This window comes from Egretta garzetta, unplaced genomic scaffold (assembly GCF_000687185.1).
Source record: "Egretta garzetta isolate BGI_Z169 unplaced genomic scaffold, ASM68718v1 scaffold425, whole genome shotgun sequence".
NCBI lineage: Eukaryota > Metazoa > Chordata > Aves > Pelecaniformes > Ardeidae > Egretta > Egretta garzetta.
The window spans coordinates 2,000,442-2,022,293 of NW_009259796.1; the positions used below are offsets into that span (position 1 = coordinate 2,000,442).

The 21,852-nt window shown below is 37.3% G+C and overlaps 1 protein-coding gene across 1 annotated transcript in view; it reads right to left on the reverse strand.

Moving 5' to 3' along the window:
* Window positions 1–21,852, reverse strand: part of SLC9A9 (solute carrier family 9 member A9) — a 209,070-nt gene that overhangs the window by 135,580 nt on the left and 51,638 nt on the right. The window contains exon 6 of the mRNA XM_009639760.2: window positions 15,894–15,999. Within this exon, the coding sequence (XP_009638055.1) occupies window positions 15,894–15,999 (106 nt within the window). The remainder of the gene's footprint in view (window positions 1–15,893; window positions 16,000–21,852) is intronic.

Below are 21,852 nucleotides of genomic sequence, written 5' to 3' on the forward strand. Positions count from 1 at the left end.
CTGTTGCCAGTACTGAAGTGCTTGAGGGGATTGAGTGCACCCTCAGCAAGTTTGCAGATGGTGCTAAGGTGAGTGGAAGTGTTGGTCTGCTTGAGGGTAGGAGGGCTCTATAGAGGGACCTGAACAGGCTGGATCCATGGGTTGCGGCCAATTGTATGAGGTTGAACAAGTCCATGTGCCAGCTCCTGCACTTGGGTCACAACAACCTTATGCAGTGCTACAGGCTTGGGGAAGAGTGGCTGGAAAGCTGCTTGGAAGAGAGTGATCTGGGGGTACTGGTCAACAGCTGACTGAATATGAGCCAGCAGTGTGCACAGTTGGCCAAGAAAGCCAACAGTACCTTGGCTTGTATCAGAAATAGTGTGACTAGCAGGACCAGGGAGGTCATCCTTCCCCTGTATACTCAACATTGGTGAGGCTGCACCTCGAGTAGCATGTTCAGTTTTGGGCCGCTCACTACAGGAATGACGTTGAGGCACTGGAGCATGTCCAGAGAAGGGGAACGAAGCTGGTGAGGTATCTGGAGCATAAGTCTTATGTGGAGCGGCTGAGGGAACTGGGGCTGTTTATCCTGGAGAAGAGGAGGCTGAGGGGCAACCTTATTGCCCTCTACAACTACCTGAAAGGAGGTTGTAGTGAGGTGGGTGTTGGTCTCTTCTCCCAAGTAACAAATGATAGAACAAGAGGAAATGGCCTCAAGTTGCACCCAGGGAGGTTTAGATTAGATATGAGGAAAAATTTCTTCACTGACAGGGTTATCAGGCACTGGAATGGGCTGCCCAGGGAAGTGGTCGAGTCACCATGCCTGGAAGTATTTAAAAGTTGGGTGGTGCTTAGAGACATGATTTAGTAGTGGACAGGTGTGGTTGGACTCAATGATCTTAAAGGTCTTTTCCAACCAAATGATTCTGTGATTCTACATTAAATCCCATAAAAATTAGAGTGAAAGAAGCCTGAAAGTCTGTCTAAAGTTTTTTTCTATTTCAGTGTTCTCCCTCATTCTTGCCTAAGACTCTCTAATGTGTAATAAATAGGAAGAAATGTGATCCTTGGTATGTGTCCACAACATGGTATGTGGTGCCTGTACAGTCTGTGCTTGCAAAGCACATTTTATCATAGTCAGAAGGGGTTTAAATAGGAAAACAGTTTTATATTTCATGTACATTTTCAACATCCGGAGTACAGTTTGTTGATCTTCTACCCAAAATCTTGTGCAGATTAAAAAAAAAAAAAAAAGTTTAATGCTCTGAGAAATATTGGAAATGGATACAAATGAAATGGCCATGTGATTCCTAATGTACATGAACCATACACTGGATGACCCTACTTCAATCCTGACTTGGAACAACATGACCTTTAGGTCAGTGCAAAACTTCCCTCTTTAGGTACGTTTTAACAGGGAAAATAGTACACTAGTATCTCAGGTAGCATAGAACTTTGCAAGTGGTATGAAGCAAAATCTTGATGTAAGGGTAGTTCATTTTGAACTATTTTGTGTCAGCATTGCAAACTGCCTGTGAAATTTTCCTTTGCATTAGACATTAGCACTTTTTGAGGATGGGTTACATCTTTTCTTCCCCCAATGTACTCAGTTTGCTGTCTCTTGTCTTGCTTCAGTTGAGAACATAACTTATATGAGAATGAGATTTTCAAATCTCGGTACCCCTATCAATTTTTTTCATGTGCCCACTAAACAGATGATAATTTCTGCCTCTCGCTAATCTGGATTTGAGATGAGCCAGTAATCTAAAGAAGGAAATCTTTTTAATCTCCTGAGCTGTTCAATCCCACCTACATTTCATTATTGAAGATATTTTCTATATTTTTCTTTAAAAAAAAATGGAAAGGCTAGGGAAAAATGACTCTGGCATTGTCTGAATGAAATACTATCCTGATAGCATAGCTTCTCTCACAAATATTAGTTCCACTTCTATTGCTTTATAATAAATGGTTGCAGCTGTTGCCATGGCAATTTTCATTTTTAAAAATGTATCCAAGTGAAGACAAGAAATGCAGCTGTTATGAGAAAGTCTAAAATAAATCCAGATGTGAATTGTATGCTCTAGTGTTGGCAGTAATAATGTCAGAAACAAAACATGTTGTATGTTTTGTTTTCTTGATATACTGGAGCTGAGGATGGAGATTTAGGGATATTCTGAATTGTGGGTTTCTGTTCCTGATCCAAATATAGCAAATGAACAGAATGGAATTTCACCTTAGGGAAAGGCGCTTCACTCGCTACAAAAGCTGGTCAGCCATAGAGAATGGCAGTAATATTCCTGTAGGAGCAAGGTAGGCCTGAAGCTCTCCTCATTTACCATTTTGATAATATGCTAAAATTTTGGTTTTTACAGCTTATGAAAAGAAAAATCCAAACCATGGTAGGAATTTTAAAACTGCAATCGTACCTATTGCTTGTTGCCTTATCACTCTGTAGCCTGAAGTTCTTTAAAACTGGTGCTATACCTTTAATGTTAGACACAGAACATTAAAACAAAACCACTGGGCAGTGCTTTACAAAGGAGGTGTAATTCGACAAGCCCCAACACATGTACTAATAGTCATCCGCTGGAAAAAAGCACTGTGTTGGGAAAGTATAGCCCATTTAAGCCACTTTAGAGAAAAACCTATTTAAGGAGAGAATTTCTGAGAAGGTGATAGAGGAATAGCTCTGGACTTACTTCAGATTGAAAAAAAGTTTGGAGTTCTATATCTAGCAAATGCTGACTGAAAAGCAATTGCCCAAAGCATGAACAAGAGAGGTGTTTAGAGATAGTCTGTGTAGTCCGACGGAGTACAGGACTTGGGCAGGATGGCAGATGGGTTGAAAGGTGGCTTTGCATCCATCTTGTACCTTTTCTCCTTGCCTAGGAGCTTCAAAAGACTACTTTGGCTGAAGCCGCTCTAAACCATAGCTGGCTTATTCACAGCCTCAGTGGTTCATTTCAGCAGCTTGGGGCTGCTGAGACCAACAGGGATGTAGCTGCTGAACATGCTGAACACTGTGGAAATTGTTTTGCTCAAGAGTTAAGTCAGTGGTGATTATGACACCTGCAAATAGCCTTTACTCTGGAGGATTACTCAACTTCACTCATGGTAAAATAAAACAAAGAGGAGGAAGCACCAATTAGGCAGTGAATTTTGATGCGGATAAAATTTCAGTTCCAAACTCTAAGGCAATCACAATGATAAAAATTCTTTTCATCCTTAAAGATTATAGCAAGAAGAGAAATACTAGAACACACACATTCCATATTTCTGACTTCTACCTTCAGGGTTGTTTTTCTCAAAACTCTTGGTACAGTCTTTATTTCCCTATCCCTGGTACAGGAGTTACAAATGATAAGCAGTGCTATGTAAACACACGACACTCCTGAAGAACAATCAAAAAGCTAATTGGAAAAATCCTAAAAAAGTCCTACAGTTCCTTAAATATACTGCAAATCATTTAATCAGAGACCTTATACCAAATACACTGGATGGGAGTTCTTGCCTTGATAAGAATGCATTATTCTTCAGTACATAAGCTAAGATTTTTGGACATGTAACTGGCAGCTGGTTGTGACCTATTCCTCATTGGTAAGATTAAAAGAGTTAAGTAAGATCTCCCTTTATTTAAAATTAAGGTGTCTGCTATCACCTGTGGCCTGGATCCAATGTACTGTGGAAAATCTCACAGAAATGACTGGCATGCAAACAGATAATTTTTCCTTCTGGATTTGTGAAGACTCCATTGATTTATGGATAAACATTTGGTATAACGCACTAATTTCTACCACTTAGTTTTAAAATAGATAGTTTTCACAGACAGGCAGTTCCATGAGGCTTAAACACAGCTATTAATAAAATGAAAATAATTCTGACTGGCTTCATACCCTCATTATTACTAGAATGAAGGAGTTTTGCCTCATGAACTTTTGCATTTGCCTCACTCTACCAATGCACAATGAAAACACTCTCCTAGCTATGGGCTAAGTCCTGCTAAGTTTAGAAAGAGAATGTAAAACACTGAACATCCTAAAATGATGGTGCAGAAATACCTTTAACATTACTCTGTAGGAATAAAAACACTGTAATAAAGAAGATGTACACTGTTAAATGGTCCAAGAAGCTGAAATATTTTCTTTGGGAATATTTTCATCTAGCTATAACCCTTTCCCAGTGTGTCTGAGGCAGAGAGCAGCAGCCTGCTAGGCACTCCATTATTCTCATCTCTCTCACTATCATTTCTGGCTGTGCTTGCTACAGATCAGTAGAACAAAGTAGAAAGGAAGAGCTGTTTGATTTCCTTAAAGTGAGTATAAATATGCAATGAATAGGGATACAAAATGAAAATGCTGCATGTTTAAAAACTATTTCACTTTTGTGAGATTTTGTAATGGAGAAATTACTAAGGGAAAATTGCAAATGTTGGTTTATTCAATGTATTCTTGGGATGCTATTTTGTTCAAAGTTTTAATCATATTTAAACCTTCCTTTTCAAAATCCAAATTCTGATGTCACTAAGTCTCCCCAGAAATGTACTGAAATTTCATTATGAATCCAAATAACATACACATATGCATATTACATTCAGAATACGTAGATCATAATAATTAGCATTTAGTTAGGGAACATCAAAGTACCAAACACATTAAGAGGAAACCGATAACATGACTAGATTTTTTCTCTGATACAATGGTCTTTACAGCAAATGTTCATGAGTGCCATGTCCCTAAATGCAGTAGAAATGCAGAAGCTTTGCCATGCTGTCCTCTCTCAGGGCCACTCGCACAACTGAGTGTCTGACTGTCTTTCAATCCAGCTCATACCTGCAGCATGCCAGGCAGTGCCCTAGTTTTATCTGGGTATTATTTTTTCATGGTTTGTGACTTTGCCAAAATGACACCACTTAGACTAGGTTTCCGTGTTGCACTTGCACTTTTCTTAAAGACTTTTTCTTTTTTAAAAAATTTAGCCATTTTGCAGAACCAGTATAGAGAGAAAACATTTGTGCACGCTACTGTTATCAATTCTTCTCTTTGCTCAAGTGACAGAAGTGTATTTTGAAAACATTGAAGTTCCTAATCCAAAAGGTGAAACACACACTGAAATAATGCCTTGGATATGGAGAGAGGGAGGTTTCTGTGCATGGAAAAATAAACCTAAGCATTACATTTGATTACAATGTTTACAGAAGGTGTCTCTCAACTCCTCTTCTGTAAGACATGACAATTTATTTGGGGCATTATGTAACTTTTGAGTACTTGATAAGTTTTGAATTATTTTGATGTACTTTATGGATGATTCCCCATCCAAACCTAAGCATATATGCACACGTGCACATGCAAAAGAATTTCACGTAGAGTTACATTGATTCACTCTTAACAGATTCAGTAGCTGAAGGATTTGAGTCTTAAAAGACCAAGGCTTAGTGGGAACCAGTTTACCTGATGTTGCTGTTGGTAAAAAAAAAAATAAAATAGGGCTCATAGCCGGTTAGAATGATGAAATTCAAATTAGATTCTATAAAGAGCACATAGCTTCTGGAGGGGTTCACAGAGGGATCACAAGAGACTTCAGTCTTTCCTAGTGCTCCTGGGTAGCCACTGGAAATACGCAGTCCATTCTCCCACAGTGTGAACAGATTCTTCTTTCATGTAATCACAACCTGATCTCCAAAGACTAAAAGAATTCTGATGGGGGTTTATCCTGTTGTAACAAAACCTCTGTCTCTTTGAGATAGCTGTACTCTTCAATCTGGAAAGGATTTGAGCAGTGAATGGGTATTAGTGGGTACCCAGTAAATGCAACGGCAAGCTTTCCCTCACCTTTCTGATACGTACTCCTCTTCTGTCTTCCCTGCCAAGAAGACTTGAAAAATATGTTGACCTACTGCAAGTACCATACAGACTCTTATGTACAGTATCTCATCCAGAGAGGATGAAATGAGCTTTCTTTTGGAACACTTCAAGGGAAATAGCATCAATATGTTCATTTTAAACTAAAAGGGAGTTGTCTCTGTAAGTAGAATTAGACTCTGTGTGTAATTATCTTGCTCTCAGAAAATCTGTCTTATTCACTAGAGAAAGGTTATTTGGATAAGGAAAAACATCTGGAAGAGCTCATAAAACAAGCTGACTCGTACCAGGGTGTACTTCAGTTGTGAAGAGTTCCCAATAGAAATCTTTGAAATGAAGAAGCTTTGATGCCAATTTGGTCATTTGTATGGAAAATGTAGCTAAATAATTGCCTCTTAGATGTGATTTGCAAGCACTGCAAGCAGCGTTCTTAATTGTGAGCTTGCATTTTGTATTTTTAAATGTTATCAGTTTGTTTGTGTATAAGTGGACAGAAATACCTGCAGCTAGTCTGATTTGATTGGATATGACAAGTACAGACATTCCCAGCTGATTTTAGCTAAGCTACATTTTCATACATCCCTGAGGGCAATCTCCATAACAGTACTCGCTGAAATCTATTCTAGCTTAGCAGACTGCAACTGAAGGCTGCCTATTCAAATAAATTGCATAAACAAAACAGAGCCAATTAGATAACTTATAGCTAGAAAGACCTTTAGCGTGTATTAACTAGAAGCTAAGTAGAATTTTAATGTGGAGCTCATATTGGAAAAAGGGAGATGAAATATTAAAAAGTCAAAAAACATAGTGATGAGGATTACCTTCCAAAAACATTCTGTTCCAAGCCTCCATTTTCACACTGAAATTCCAGCTGTAACGAGCATTACAGAAATTCCATAGCATTTCCCCCCCTGATTTAAGCACAACACTGGTCTGTACAGTAAGGCTCAGGGAAAAAAAAAGAAAGGAAGCTTTATTAAGCAAGGACACCATCATTTTATGTGGGATTTCTCCTATTCTGGGAAAGAAGCTCTTTTAAAGTTCCTGCTAATAGCAAGTTTGGTTAGTTTCCCAGTGCTCACATCTCCTGTTCCAGATGGTCAGTGACGTGAAACTCTAATTATCATCAACAAAATAAGCTGGGACTAAACCCTTCCTCAAAGGTAAAAAGAGCAGATGGACAACCATAATTTCATTATTATAGAAATAATAGATGGAAAGGATTTCTCATCCACCTTTTAAAATCACTCACTAACTTGTTGCACAATTAACTCCTTGCTGTACTAATTTATAAGTTACTCTGTTTGACTGGTTGAATGGCTGCTCAGTACATAAGCCTTTGTAACAATATTTGGAATAGTAGCCAAATTCATCTTGTCTAAGGGGAACCAGTAAGTGAAATGTTTGGGCTGAGCTTCCATCCAGTATTTTGCTTTCTTTCAGTTAATTATATTTTATTCCCCTCCACAGTGTGAAAGTCATGCCTTCTCAGGATTCTTCATAGGAATAAAATCACAAATAGTATTTATTTGGAATGAGGCTATGGCTGACTCCAGAGATGCAGTTAGTTGTTTGTCCAGAACTGTAGCTCACAGGCACTGAAATCCCTAAATCTTTGTCAAAGATGCAAGGTCATGCAAGTCAGTACCGTAGGGCAACTCTTCCTACGCCTGTTGTAGTCCAGTGCAGATCTCACTTGGATCTGTGAGTACTAGGTCAGGTTTTGCACAGGCAGCCACCCATCTAAGCCTGCCACTGCTCAAACTGGGCTGACAGAAGCCTCAGTTCCTCCAGTTCTGCCAACTTAATTTTGTGTGAAGACAGCTACAACAGAAGGGTCTTGGGGCAACTCCCTGTGTTTCTGGCAGAATCTCCTTCCTTCTCTGAATTCAGATTCATCACCTGATTGCAGTGCATCACTCTTTAGAACTGGCTGTCCTGATTCCTAGACTTTTCACAATTTCTGTACAGTTCAGGAGCACATTTCAATGAGCTACTTAAGGATTTCTAACATACACATTCCTAACAAAACAACATAAAACTGCAAAATTGCACCAGAGAAAAATAATCAGGTTTTACCTCCATCCCTATGAGTAAATGAGATTTTCCTCCCTCTAAAGAATCCTAGCTATGGGTTTATGTGTCACTGTCATGATCTGTATTTACACAGTATACCATATCTTGGTTTCTCACCATGCCTTGTCTTTTTGCACTCTTGCTGCTTTTTTTCTAGCCATGCCTTCACAATCTTCATTTGTTGCTTTCATCAGCTCAATTTCTTACTTTCTCTTTCATCCCCATTTCACCATCTTTTCCCACCCTTAGAAATCTATACGCTATCTATTTTCTTTAAGCAGGAAAATTTTGCGCGTGTTAATCCTTTTTACCTTTTTGTCATCTGTCTGATGGTACAGGTGTTTGTATTTCCCTCTTTTCTTCCTTGGCTAAGTGTGTCTCTGTGCATACTTTCTACAATAGTTGGCAGGGAATGAGGCTTATACACTTTTGAAAAAGAAGTACGTAGGCTGAACAGTTTTATGTGTGGATACACTAAAGCTATTAATTGTGTGTGCATAAGGGCCCACTTATGAATAGAAGTTTTTTTTAACACTATTACTTACTTATACCGATATGTCTAGGATGTGTGAATAACATCTTGTCTGCACTCAGATACATGTTGGAAATAAACAGAACTTAAATTAGTTTCTTTTTCACTCCGGTAGCTGAAATAGTGTAGTAAAAGACACTAAGAAACTGCATGAATACATGGTTAAAAAAATGCCTTTAAAATACAAGTGCAGTAGAGAAATAAACACTCTTTTTTCATGTGATGACTCAATACTGAAGCAATCATATTTTTTTCTGTTTGCTAACAGTTCCTAATAAATCTCATCAGGAGGTATAGGATACAGGCTGACAGACTTCATATTCTTAGACTGAATGAACTCCCAGTTACCTACAGATGAGGAGGACACTGAAACAACGACAATGTATTGGTTGATAGAAAAGTCTTTATATCTTAATTGACTGCACACAATACAAAAGGTTTTGAGATAGTAAATATGGAAGCCCACGATGTCACTTTTAAAGGCAGCTTTCTGAATATAAATGCAGTTTAAGGGAAAAATATGATATAAGAACATTTGGCTGTCTTTCCCTTGCAAAATTTGTTATTCAATGGGCTCAGGGATCAAAGTGTGGCAAAATCTATACAGAATAAAATGGAAGGGCAGAGGATCCAAATTAGAGACAAAAGAAGCAAGCTTAAAATAATCATAAATAGAGCCTCATATCTACTGAGATATGCATCAAGCAGACACCCATCATAGCTTTCAAAGCTGATACTATTTCCTGCAAATCCCAGCTCTCAACTTCATTATTCAGCAGCACAGTTACAGTATCTTTTAATATCCTTTATAGAACTGCTGATTTTAATATATAATAAACAAGGAATCACAATTAGAAATTGTGAAAAGTAGGAAAGTAACACTTGCAGGTAATGGATAGCTGCCTCATCAGGCCAATGATCAAGTGAAACATAAACTGAATATTTGTACCTATATTTGGTGTTTGTCAAATGTCTGTTTCTTTAGTCTCTGATTACATTTTACTCCTGTGTAAACTACCTTCAAGTTCAATGGCATAACAGAATTAACACCACAGAAGTAACACAAATACAGGTAAACAAATAACTAAACCCAGAAAGGTTTAAAGTTTCTTATTAGTTTTCTGTCTGAGATCCATTTGATCAAAAGAATTTCTTATATTTTGAAGATATCTGAACTAAAATTAGTTATATCATGACTCTACCTATCAGTAAGAATCACCAGTGGGACAGAAGGAATTCTCTTGACTTAAGGCAATTATAAGGATCACTGTCTGAGAAATGTCAGCCTTAGAGGGTGCCCAGCACAAACTGAACTGAACGCTGGCTTCTGAGTCATTTCCCCTGGAAATGGGGATGTTTTTCAATTAATTTCTCTCCGTTACCTTTGCTGTGTTATTTTAGAAAGCCCCATACAAGATTCCAGGAGAACTGCTGCCAAGAAAGAATGGTTTGAGCATGTTATTAACTTGTATAAAGTACTACTAGACTAGAATGAAAGTACTTTTTGAGCAGAGAAGAGTTATGCTATGACACACGTCCATCCTGGAAATATTTAAGAGACACCGTGAAACTACTTTTACAAGGGATTTCCTCACTGGGCATAGCAAAGCTGACCATCATCTTTATCAATTTTCCCTGCCCTTTTACCCTCAATACTATGCCCTGGTATCACAAACACATTGAATAATTAGAGTTCTTCCTTTATGCTCTACCTGACTGTAGGGGATAAGCTCTGTTTATGCTAAAGAAGGAAAGACAAAAGCAAGATGAAATGGGCAATCTCCAAAGTATTTGTCATAAATTTCAAGCCTTTTAAACTATTAAAAAGGGGTCTGGATTCTATGGACAGTTAATTTATCAAGCACAAATACGGTGTCATATGCAGTAGCTAGATCATGAAAAATGGACTTGAAATATATCTATTGTTAGAGAAAAATTATATTCCAAGAACTTCAGAAAATGAAACTTCATCATCATCATAAACTGCTTGGTAAACCTTTGAACCAATCCATAGAAGAGCGTTGCAGTACTCCACCAGCACAGCAAAAAAAGGGCAAAGAAAAAAAAAAGGAATGTTATTTATTCCAGACCATCCTATCTGGCCAATACAGGCTCACCGAATTCCTGAAATAATATTGCATCTGTGAGCATCAGTGGAAATATTCATCTCACCAACATATACTGTTCTTATCAGCAAGGGGTCACACAGTAACAGGATCTGTTACACCTCCAGTTCCTACCTAGTTCTAAGAATTTAGCCTTTTGGTTCTGGTCCTAGACTTTTGCAAAGGGAGCCTGACTGTGTTAAAATCTGGGCTTTCTGCTGCATGAATGAATGTTGTGGAATCTATACAACCAATAGATTACAAAAGAGGCAGGATATCCACTTCAAAACAATCCAGTATTTTTTATTTACTTTCGTCTTCACCTTGTTCTGACCCTCCAAAGTTGCCCTCTCTTCCTTTTCATACCAGGTACTTTACTTAAAAACAGCAAGCCAAACCTCAAAAGAAAACTGTGCTTGCAGTATTACTTTCCCCTGCCCAGAAATATCTATACTTCTAAGCCTTTTAGGGCAATTGCCATTTTGACATGGGAGGTCTTCATTTCGTATGTCAGCTAGTTTCTGCGTTCTCTGGCTTCACTGCTGTGTGATCCTCAACCATGCTTTTTATCTCCAGGATTTCCACTTCATTCATGTATCAAACTGTTCTTGATTGCATATAACAGAGCTAGTAAATCCATTCCTTGCCACTTGTCCCACATGTCACAATGTCACTTGTCCCATGTCCCCTGGCTGCCACTCACTTGTTTTGATTACTTGTGAAAGACGCTGCTATATGCTGATGTCCCTGCTGCCCATGTGACTTCCACACTATCACCTCTTCTAGGAAGGGGGTGAAACTCATGAGGCCCACTGAGTAATGAGCCAGCAGAGAAATTAAGTCGTGTCTTTCGCATAACGATGATACAAACTCTTCTGATGTTGACTACAATGGAAACATCTCCCATGTAATGTTCTCTTAGATAATTTGTTAGCAGGGAATATGTATCAGTATTCATTACTGCTTTCCACATTCTGCACTCACTGAACACTCAGCATGAGAAAGATTAAATAGCTCTGCTAAATATACTGTCTCAATCAGTATATCAGTGGCCTGTTCAGCTACTTTTCACTCACATCTCAAGGTATTCAGTGCTTTTTCTACAACTTCTTCCACACTTTCTTCATCAAATTTCTCTGCAGATCTGTTAAAAACTATTCCAAGCCCAAACCTACAGCACATGCACTCAAAATATACGTGGATGTTTTCTTCAACAAGCGATATAGTGTGAAGACAGAACAATGAAAAAGGAACGAAAGTAAAATGAGGTTAATCTTACTTGCTCAGAAATATCCATAAATTATTAATTTTCAGCCAGATTCTACCGTCTTCATCACACACAACTCCAGCTGAAGTTGCTGGGATGTTTCTCAGTTTTGATCTTTAGAATGTAGTCCACATCTGGTAAGCTTGTATACAGACCGTGGGTTGTATTTGTCTGTAAAGCACCACCTACAAACCTAAGCAATGATAAACATTCCTGGGTCTGCAATCTATGAATGAAATAGATCACCTTGAATGTTGCGTCCTACAGCATGAATGTGTATGCATATCTGAAGCTGAACAAGCTACTGCTTTATGATGTTCAAGGAATTCGATGGCAGAAGATTAAATTTATAGCTAAGAGAACAGCTTTATGTGTGCTGGAACATTTGTAAGGTAAATTTTGTTGTTAATATTTTTGCAAAAAAGCTGAAGAAGTTGAAAACCCAACAGTTAGAGGATACAAACAGTGGTAAAATGCTATAATCAGGAACCTTCTATGAAAGCATTCACTGCATCATAGACCAACTGCCAAGAAAGCAAAAGAAGTCTTTCTGTGCAGTATATAATATCATACAGCAATACAAGAAACATAATCTTAAATTATATTCTTTCATTCTGGAAGCTATAGAATAAACTCAGGTAAACTTCTTGATGACGAAGTACAATGTATCTAAAGAACTGAGAATGATCTCTTAAAAATTGTAACAAAAATATGGTTGGAAAGATCTTTTCATAAAAGATTGCCATAATCTGTTGTCTAAAATTAAATTCCAAATAGTGCATCAATTTCTAATCATAAAGACTGTACGCATATTTAAACACACTCAAAGAAGCTCAAATATCTTATTTTTCCTACGCATGTTTTATTTGTTTGTTTTAATGTTAGCGTATATAAAATATTCCTACAGATAAAACTTATGCTGTAAATAGACATAGAAAGTGGACACGGGTGCCAAGTCAATCTCCTGGAAAACAAAGTATGTAGGAAATATTTGTGGCATAACTAGTCACATAGGTTTTTCTGGGTAAAAGCAGACATGTTTAGTCATCTAATACTTATTGTCTTGTAGGACTCTGTCATTATTTTCCTTAAATATACTAAATCCTTGATGTAAAACAGGCTTAAAAATTACCCATTTTGAACACTTTAATCCTTGTTCTCTTCTAAAACATTTGTTTTCTGTGAGAATTCTCACCAACTTTTTATTAAAAGTAGACTTTTGTCCTAACAATGAAAAGTTGTAAGCAACTCTGCAAGTTACTTATATAGGAGAAAACCCTTGTTGCATGTACAGTACCCTTGCTTATAGAGGCCCTTGTGTGTATGAGCTCTCCCAGATGCACAACAGCTTGTCAGCATTTCTGCAGCCACTACCGTCAATTTGATTCACAGTGATCCCTTCTGCACAGATTATCTTAAAATAGCACAGTATAAATGAAATCTTGCAATTATCACAAACACACGGGTGTTTGGTATGGCAAGATGACCTATAGGAGAGTTGTTAATTCAGCCTGGAGAGCTTGTGTGCTTGATCGGTGTTTTCTGAGGGCAATTGGCCGTAGTGCCTGCACGTACCGTTGCAGCAACACACGGCTCATGTGACTTATTAAACCTATATGAAAAATGCATGGGTAGCTGGTCCCATTGCTGTCCTTGTTAAACTAAATGCTAAACAGCCCAAGAAAAAAAGAGGTTGGAGATTGAAGCTGAAGGAAAAGAGAGATACCACTATAAAGCCTTGCTGGCAGACAGCCACACGATCTTCACCTTGCCAAATTGCCACAGCCAGCCATAAGGGTCTTCCCTCTTTTCTTTTCCTCCCTTTCCTGCAGTGAGTCACTCTTGCAGACATTAACTTGGTTATTCTGTTAGTTGATGAAAGACACCATGTATTCTCTTATTCTATGTTCTGTTTACCATCACATTGTGTACAAAATGACTTATTATTGCTTTTCCAGATTTGTAAACATTATTCTCACACCTTTTTAAATAATCCCCTATTACTGTAATTATGAACATGTGTTTGCACTATCCTGCAAAGTAATATGTGTTACAGAGAAAAAAACCTAGCTGTTCTTTTGTAGTGACAGAAAAATAATATTCTTCATTTAAACTCAGTTTGTTTTAGTGGAGTGTTAACGCACTGAAGCTGACATTATTAACAGTACAACTTTACTTAAAAGGCTACAGGAAGGAAGATCATGTTAGGTTTCAGAAACATTGTTTTTGTGCAGAAGCTGATTATTTAAGCCAGAGATTAATGTGAAACTGGTGATGGTCGTGTATTCTTTTCAGTCTCTACAAATGACTAAATGTATTACAGAAATCAAGGTATTAACCACACTGAATATAGAGAAAAATACAGTAGTTTTCTAGTGACAAGAGATTCTATAGTAAAAAAGAGTTGTAATCTCCCACGTACAGGGGATAAAACATGAGAAGGAGATAGCCAGCATTTGCATCAGGCATCCTTCCTATAGATTTCTGTATCCACATGCAGGCTGAGGGTTATAAGCTAGACTTGAGTACTGGGAAGAGTAGAGGTTAGAACCGCATGAATCATCTACTATCTGATAGTACTTTTCTTTCTAGATTTGCTTTGCACTTGAGTTGCATCTTTGAAAAGATTCACGTGCTTTGACATCACAGGGATTGAAAACTATAGACACTTAAAATATTTTCAGTCTCCTTGAGTTGCTTGTGGTAGGAACCTTGCACTAACAGATGAAGAGTCTAAATGAGTTATAAGTGTCTAGGTCTTTATTAAACAAAGCCAAGAGAGATATAAAAGAATCTCAGACTGTCTGTACCTACATGCTTCTTTCCAATTCTAATAGCTGCTTTAGTGCTTTTCTGTCTGTTCTCTCTACTGAGGTTCCTATTCTTTGCTTAGTTTTCCTTTTGCACATTTTATTCTCTGATGCACTAGATGCTCTGCTAAGTGACACATTCCAACCACAGTCACTGAATGTGACAGCCGTGCTGTATCTAATCATGAAGTGCTGTGCTCAGATACTTGACAGCGTTTGAAAATATTACTCTTGCTCTAAAAACAATGTGAGGATTTTGGTGTAGCTGAATGTAGCTAGACTGATAATTGACTGAGAATGATAAATTAAATAGGAATACTATTTCTTTTTTTTGTATTGCGAAAATTTTGTTTGGTTTTTTCTTGCAATTCAATTACTGTAAGTTTCTCCATGAAGTTTCAGACAAAATATAATGCTCATTTCTTAATGACTGTAAACTCTGTAAAAGTCTGTTTTTCTGAAGGATAGGATAAATCGTAGTTCAAGGAACTGTATTTTAAGGAGAAAGGTGACACCGAATTGGGGCTTACTGTGAAGCATCTTCAAGCATCCTGGAAAACTGAATTTGATTTTGCAGAGTTCTGTTACTTTTAAGATTATCTAAGAGGATTATTTGTATTTCTAGCAAAGCTCCAGGAAGCATAAAATACATGTAGAGTGGAGTTAACTTGAGATCCTGTTAATCATGTACTTAGCATCTGTGTTTTTAGGACAGTACATACTTGTGTGATTCTGGCCCATCATTTGCGATCTGTTTGAGGATTTCTGAGAATAAAAAGGCTATATATAAATTTAAGATAATATTATCAGCTGAAGCTCTGTCAGATTCAATAGGCAGAAGTAGATAAACTGAGCTACTGTGTACCACTTTGAGGTTTTAATCTTGGAAAATAATAGATTGCAAACAATAAAGAGAACCTGTCTCCAATTTTATAGTTGCCCTATGTCCTAGGTGCTCATTCAGCATTATTTTTTCAAGATATCTTGTTTAGGTTAGAAAATAAATCATATTAAATTAAATTTACATATTTTACAGAATATACTACTTTCTAGTAGTATATATATTGCATTCTGGAAACACAGTTACCATTAGCAATATTGGAATTCTTGTGTTTAACAAATGAAGAACAACTCCAGAACTACACCTCTGTAAAGAAATTTTCATATATCTATACTTGCACAAACTAGATCAGTGAAAATTATATCAGCAATTAAAGCTTATAATTTTCTTGCCAAGTAAAGAGCGGAGGTGGGTGTACTTACTATGTCAGCACGATAGCCACAGCATCATTTAGGACACTCTCTCCAAACAGGAGTGTGTACAAATCTGTATCCACATGCAGCTCATGGAAAATAGCAAGGACGGTCACTGTATGGAGACAAAGAAAAGAGAGTTTCTTACTTTAATATTCTTCTGGTAGTTCAAAAAATAAAGCGATGTTAGAATATGTTTTTTGAGAAGTCCTGTCCTATTTATTATCTAAGTGGATAACAGTAAGTTAAAATGGATCAACTGAAGTATATAAGATCCTTATACCCAGCAAGTCTATGAGTTTTGGTGCTTCAGCTGAGTTAGGGAGAAACTTTCCTTCTCACACAGAGAATCACGCATAAATGAAAATGTCACAGCATATTTTACCATGCATAAAGGACTTTGATCTTGTGACCAAGGAGAAATAAGGATGCTGAGAAGACTTGGCTTTTGCCAGAGACTTTGTGTGTGATGAGAATGGTGGTTTACCTATTTTAAGAGGGATATAATAATGCTTATCCATCTCTTATGCATATTGACTGAGGAACACGCATAATAGCCTTACACCCTGTCCCACCAGCAGCATAATCACTTTCGCCTCAAGTTTAGCATATGTGTAGTCACGAAGCCCTCTCATCCAGATCAAGATACTTGTAACCCATTTTAAGGTTCCTTCAGCATATCATTAATTTAAGTCTCTTCCTTCTTCCTGAGTTACATGCTATGTTTCATTTCTAGCTTACCAGCACAATAGAAAAAAAAATATGTTGAATTTAAATTGAAGTTGGGCAAATCATTTAGACACACATCCTCAAGGGCATTTAGACACTTGGCTCATATTCAGGTAATTAAGTCCTACAGATATTAAAAGGATGCCTGAGTTGTTTTATGCCTCAGTTTCCTTACCTGTAAACAGGGGATCACAATCCTTCCCAGGATCTACCTAGCACTTCAGAATCTCCAAATGAAGAAGGCTATGTTCTGTGTTCTGTGTTGATATTATTATTCTCTCTCTGCATGGATAAAGCAGAGCTTTCTCTTTTCAAACAGAATTTAATGTAAAGGCCCCCAATTATTTGTATGGTTAAAAATTACATGGTAACTCACTGCTTTGCTGGTGCTCATTCTAGTACATAATTGTGCAATTGACTCAATCCTCATAGCCCAGGAATCTGAAAGATTAGGAGTGCCTCTGGGATGCCATGTTAACATCTGACATTTCAGAAATGAAAATTATATACTTTTACATTGAGATGACTGCTGATAATTCACACAAAAACATGAACAGGTGATTATGCTTTGTCTTAATAACATTTCTTGAAACTTTGAAATGATTGCTGATAAGATTTTCTAAATGGTACTTAAATACTCGTGCAATCAAAAACAGTTTATAAACCCAAAATAGATTCTCGTTTCTCCTGTAAGATTTTATGTCACAGTGATCTTTGTTGATGTGTTATCTTTGAAAAATTTTGGAAGTGTTATTCTACAGAAGACAACTTAGGGGATGTGTGTAGCTGAACATTTGCTGATATAGCTATATTTAAATTAGGTAGTTATATTTAACCATCCTGGTAACCTCACCCATCTACTCTCAGTGCAGTTATAATTTAAACCAGGAAAAGAGTTCTTTCCCCAGAACAGCTCAAAGGTGTAGGAAGAAGTTTTAGTGGCAAAAGATATTTTCTTGGTTTACCAATATATAGTCAGGTTTTTGCTTGATTAGCAAGGCTGCCTTAATGTGCTAAATGTGGACCCAATTTAGTCTGCCATTCCTTGATGTCATTGGCATAACAACAGACTTGTTTTCTATAACTATTTGCCACTTTCAGCTTTTGCTTATTAGTTAATTAGTTTGGGCTCACATGAATAGTCCCTGTGATAATGACAGAAGGAAAAGAAAATAATAATCAAAGTCCAAGGTACTGTTGGTATGTATGTGTAGCAGGCCAAGCCAATTAGACAGATGCCTACACATTCTTCTCCTTCCTCTTGCCTCCTAAGAGAACAACAGCTTTCTCTTCTTGCTTTCTCTCCGACCTCTACCCCCAAAATCTGACTTAAAATCTTTTCAAATGAAAGCAAAATGATAAAGCAAGCAACACAGCAATGCATCAATTGAGAGAGACTCTACAGTTCACCCAGGTCTCAGAAAGTATCTTCCATTTCAAATGTTTCTCCCATTCCCAATGGAGGTTATTGGATTTTCTATACCGCATTGCTCATCCCTGACTGAAGAATTCTGGTCTCTGGGAGGAAGACCAGTACCAGTATCTGCTCTGTCCTGCCAAGACACAGCAAGCTTTAGCCATACCACTGCTGACAGATATTTATCTGACCTGTTTTTAAAGAACAGAATTGATGCTGGTTCCACAAATCCCAAGGGAGACTAACCCACTCTTCAGTATTCATACAGTTTATAAATGCAGTTATTCCTGAACGTCTAACCTAAATCTCCCTCCTGCTCTTCAAATCTATAATTTCCATTCCTAGCCTAATGAGACATGAATAATTTGTCACATTTGTTCCCTTTTTCTTTCCAGCAACATTTTGCCTATTCAAAGACTATTTTCAGACATCTCCTCCCTAAACTGACTCACTTCTTTCAATCTTCTCTTTTCAGTAATGTTTTCTAGCCCTCTAATCACTTCTAATCAGTCCATATCTTTCTTGAAATACAGTGCCCAAAATCAGATCCAAGTACTGTAGTTGACATTTGCTGTCAAGAAACAGTGAAAAGATGCTGTAGAACGTCTTAATAAATCCTGTTTTCCTTTTTTTTTTTTTGCTATGTATTAGTAGTGATGACTCATTTTCAGGTTGCAAACTTGAAATCCTTTTCAGCAGTGAATGCTCATTTCTTATCTTCTATCTATGAACTTGATTATTTCTAAATGTAGCATTTACCCTTGTTGATTTTAAATTATTGCAAGTCATATTGAGTCCTAATTGTGCCCTTCAAGCATTTGCAATCTCCTCTCACCATAGTATTAGATATTGAAGAAGCATCTTCTGCTGTATTAGCCATGTTAAATAGTATCTGCATAAGAACAGAGAACTGCATAATCTTTAGCACATCCACCCCGCTTAAGAGTTCACTAAAACATTGTCACCGTGTTTTGCCAACCACTGTCTAGTCGTTTCCTCAAGATCACATTAGCCTTCATTAATTAGGAGAATCTATGGATATAGTACAGAATAAGCACATTAAAAGGGACATGATACTGCTATGGAAGAAAGTTAATTTAAATTGCTCTCTGGATAGAATATCTATGAATAGTCATCACTGTCCAAAGCAGTCACATCATGTTTTGTCTGATGGATGAATTTAAAACTCAAGAGAATTGATCTAAAAATTCAGTATTTGCTATCATATGCCACAGCAATTTATCTAATCTGTGAGAATTTAGATCTTTAAGTGAAGATCATCAATATTACATTGCAGTAAGTTTGGCCTCTCTGGCTTTCTGGAGGCACTTTTGAGGAACAGTAAGTAGGGCTTGGATTTTGTGTAGTAACAACTCAAAGGCTTGTATAATTCATTAGTTACAATATGTATTATAAAAAACCAAAACTACTTTTCATTAAAGTACATAGCATCTCTTAATCTCCTATTTCAATCTAAGCATACGAGGCCAGAGATAGAGATAGGTAAAGAACTAGATGGCTAGAAGGACAGGTAGTTGGGGGACAGCAAACAAACATCTTTTGTGGCAGTAGAAAACTGACACAAATAGAAAAAATATGTATCGGAGCCCCCGACTCAGAAAGGGCTGTGAATTTCATTTAAAAATTCAGTGATGGGAAGCCTGGAATAATGAAGCACCTAAGATTTTCTCAGTACTTGCACCAACTGAAATCTGATTCGCTTCTTCCTTGACTTCATGGACTGAGGTAACATCTGTTAGATGCTAAGCCTTGCATGACTTTGGTTGTACCAAGTCAGAACAAGTGTCTGTGGAGCTGGTTTGTGAAAGATATCTTTTGACACATGTAGGAACAAATTGGCTTGCTATTCATTCCTGTAAAAAGTATGTATAACTGAAATATCAGCAAACTACAACAATCCCGATGCTACCGTATCCAATGCTTCTTTGCTGTTATGTTTGAAAAGGATAAGGAAGCTTGGAAAATAAATGAGACCATTATAAAATACTGGTATTATTGTACCTCAGTCTTCTGACTAGAACTATTAACGTCTTTCATAGTTCATGGGCCTAAACGCTTTTAGGAGGGTAGTATCAAATGGGAAGAAAATAAGATGAGAGAAATCTCACTTATATTTCCTATCAATTTTTCTCTAAAATTACAATTCCAGTTTTAATTACAGTCTCCTTTCCTGCTAATCAGTCACGCCACTCACAGATTAGTTCAGTGCTGAATAAGAAGAAAGCATAAAAGTGTTTTCAGTAAAAACACATTTATAAACAGTCTTATATAACCAGTGTATAAAAGGTATTACCTTGTATTTATAAATTACACTTCTTAATGCAAAATCCCCGCAATCAGGTCTCCCCGCAGCCTTCTTTTCTCTAGACTGAACAAGCCCAACTCTCTCAGCCTGTCCTCATAGGAGAGGTGCTCCAGCCCTCGGATCATTTTAGTATCCTTTGATTTTATGAGAAACAGAAACTGCTTTTTCTGATAAATATCCAATTTTATCAATAACAACACCAGTGCAACTCACATTTTCAGTTCAGCTGTAACCATAGTAACTACAAATAGGGAAGAGCCTTGTGATTATCAATATGACCAAAGGTAAGGGAGTTCATATAGCTCAGAAATAGCTGTGCTTCAGCAAACCTTGTGAAGGTAAATCTGTTTTCTGTGCTTGAAATGTCAAAAGTTAAAAGAAAGAGAAGTGCTAAAGATACATGAAATGTCTTTGGATTGGAAGGTCATTGCACAGAGTGTGTTAATACCAACAGCTAAGACAAACTGCCAGAGTTGTACTTTTCAGCTCTTTTTTGGTGGCTAAGGCAGAGATGAAGTCTTTTCATTCACGTGCCAGTTTTGGTCTGTCGTTCACCTTACTCCATTACAACCACTGGTACCCTGAAGCAGCCTATGGCTGGGGCTTATTGCTGTGTCTGCTTTCCAACCACAGAGGATGGTTGTAGTCAGAATATCCCTATCCACGCTCACACGTGAGGCAGCGTCATTGTGCAGGTCTCTGATGCTCAGGGACCGAGAGCTGGGGGCTCCACTCCCCACACCAGCACCTTTTCCACAGTCTCTTTGCTGCTCTCGATGAGTGATGCATGTACCAGAACATGGGGAGGAACTGCTCCATCCCCTTTGAAGGGATCACACAAAAAAACTTCTAGAGTCAGGTTATATTAGAAGTCAAAACACAATACTAACACACTAACGCAAGGGAAACCCTTCCAACAACAAAATCCGTGCTGTTTTACACAGATGAAATAACAAGAAAAGATTATTTCTCCAACTAGATGATAAATTATACTTATTGATCAGAATAAAGAAAAATATAAATACTGGTCTGACATTTTAAATCAAAGACTAATGAAGGAAGAATTTGGGAATTTAAAAATTCCATTTCTTAGATATCAAACCTCTCACCTGAAGTCTTGAAATCAGAAACTTCTTCTGCTGAAAATGATAAATTAATGGAAGGAGGTATTTCCTGTAAAATGAACGATTCACTTGAAAGTAACCTTGCTTTGCCCCTAAAGTTTCTACCTTTTCTTTCTAGAGATGTGAGAGTTTTTTGAGGCATCCCTAAGTATCACAGATGTCTAGGGATCACAGTCTATAATGCAAAACACATTCCCAAGTATATACAGTCATAAATTCATTTTTTAATCTCAGTTGAAGTGCTAGTTTTCTATATAAGGGAACCCATAGCATAAAAGAGCAATTATTTTGAACTGATTCTATGCAAAAATCTCTATATTCAAGATCTTCAAACACCCTTCAAAACTAAAACCTACAGAGTGCTATGACAGT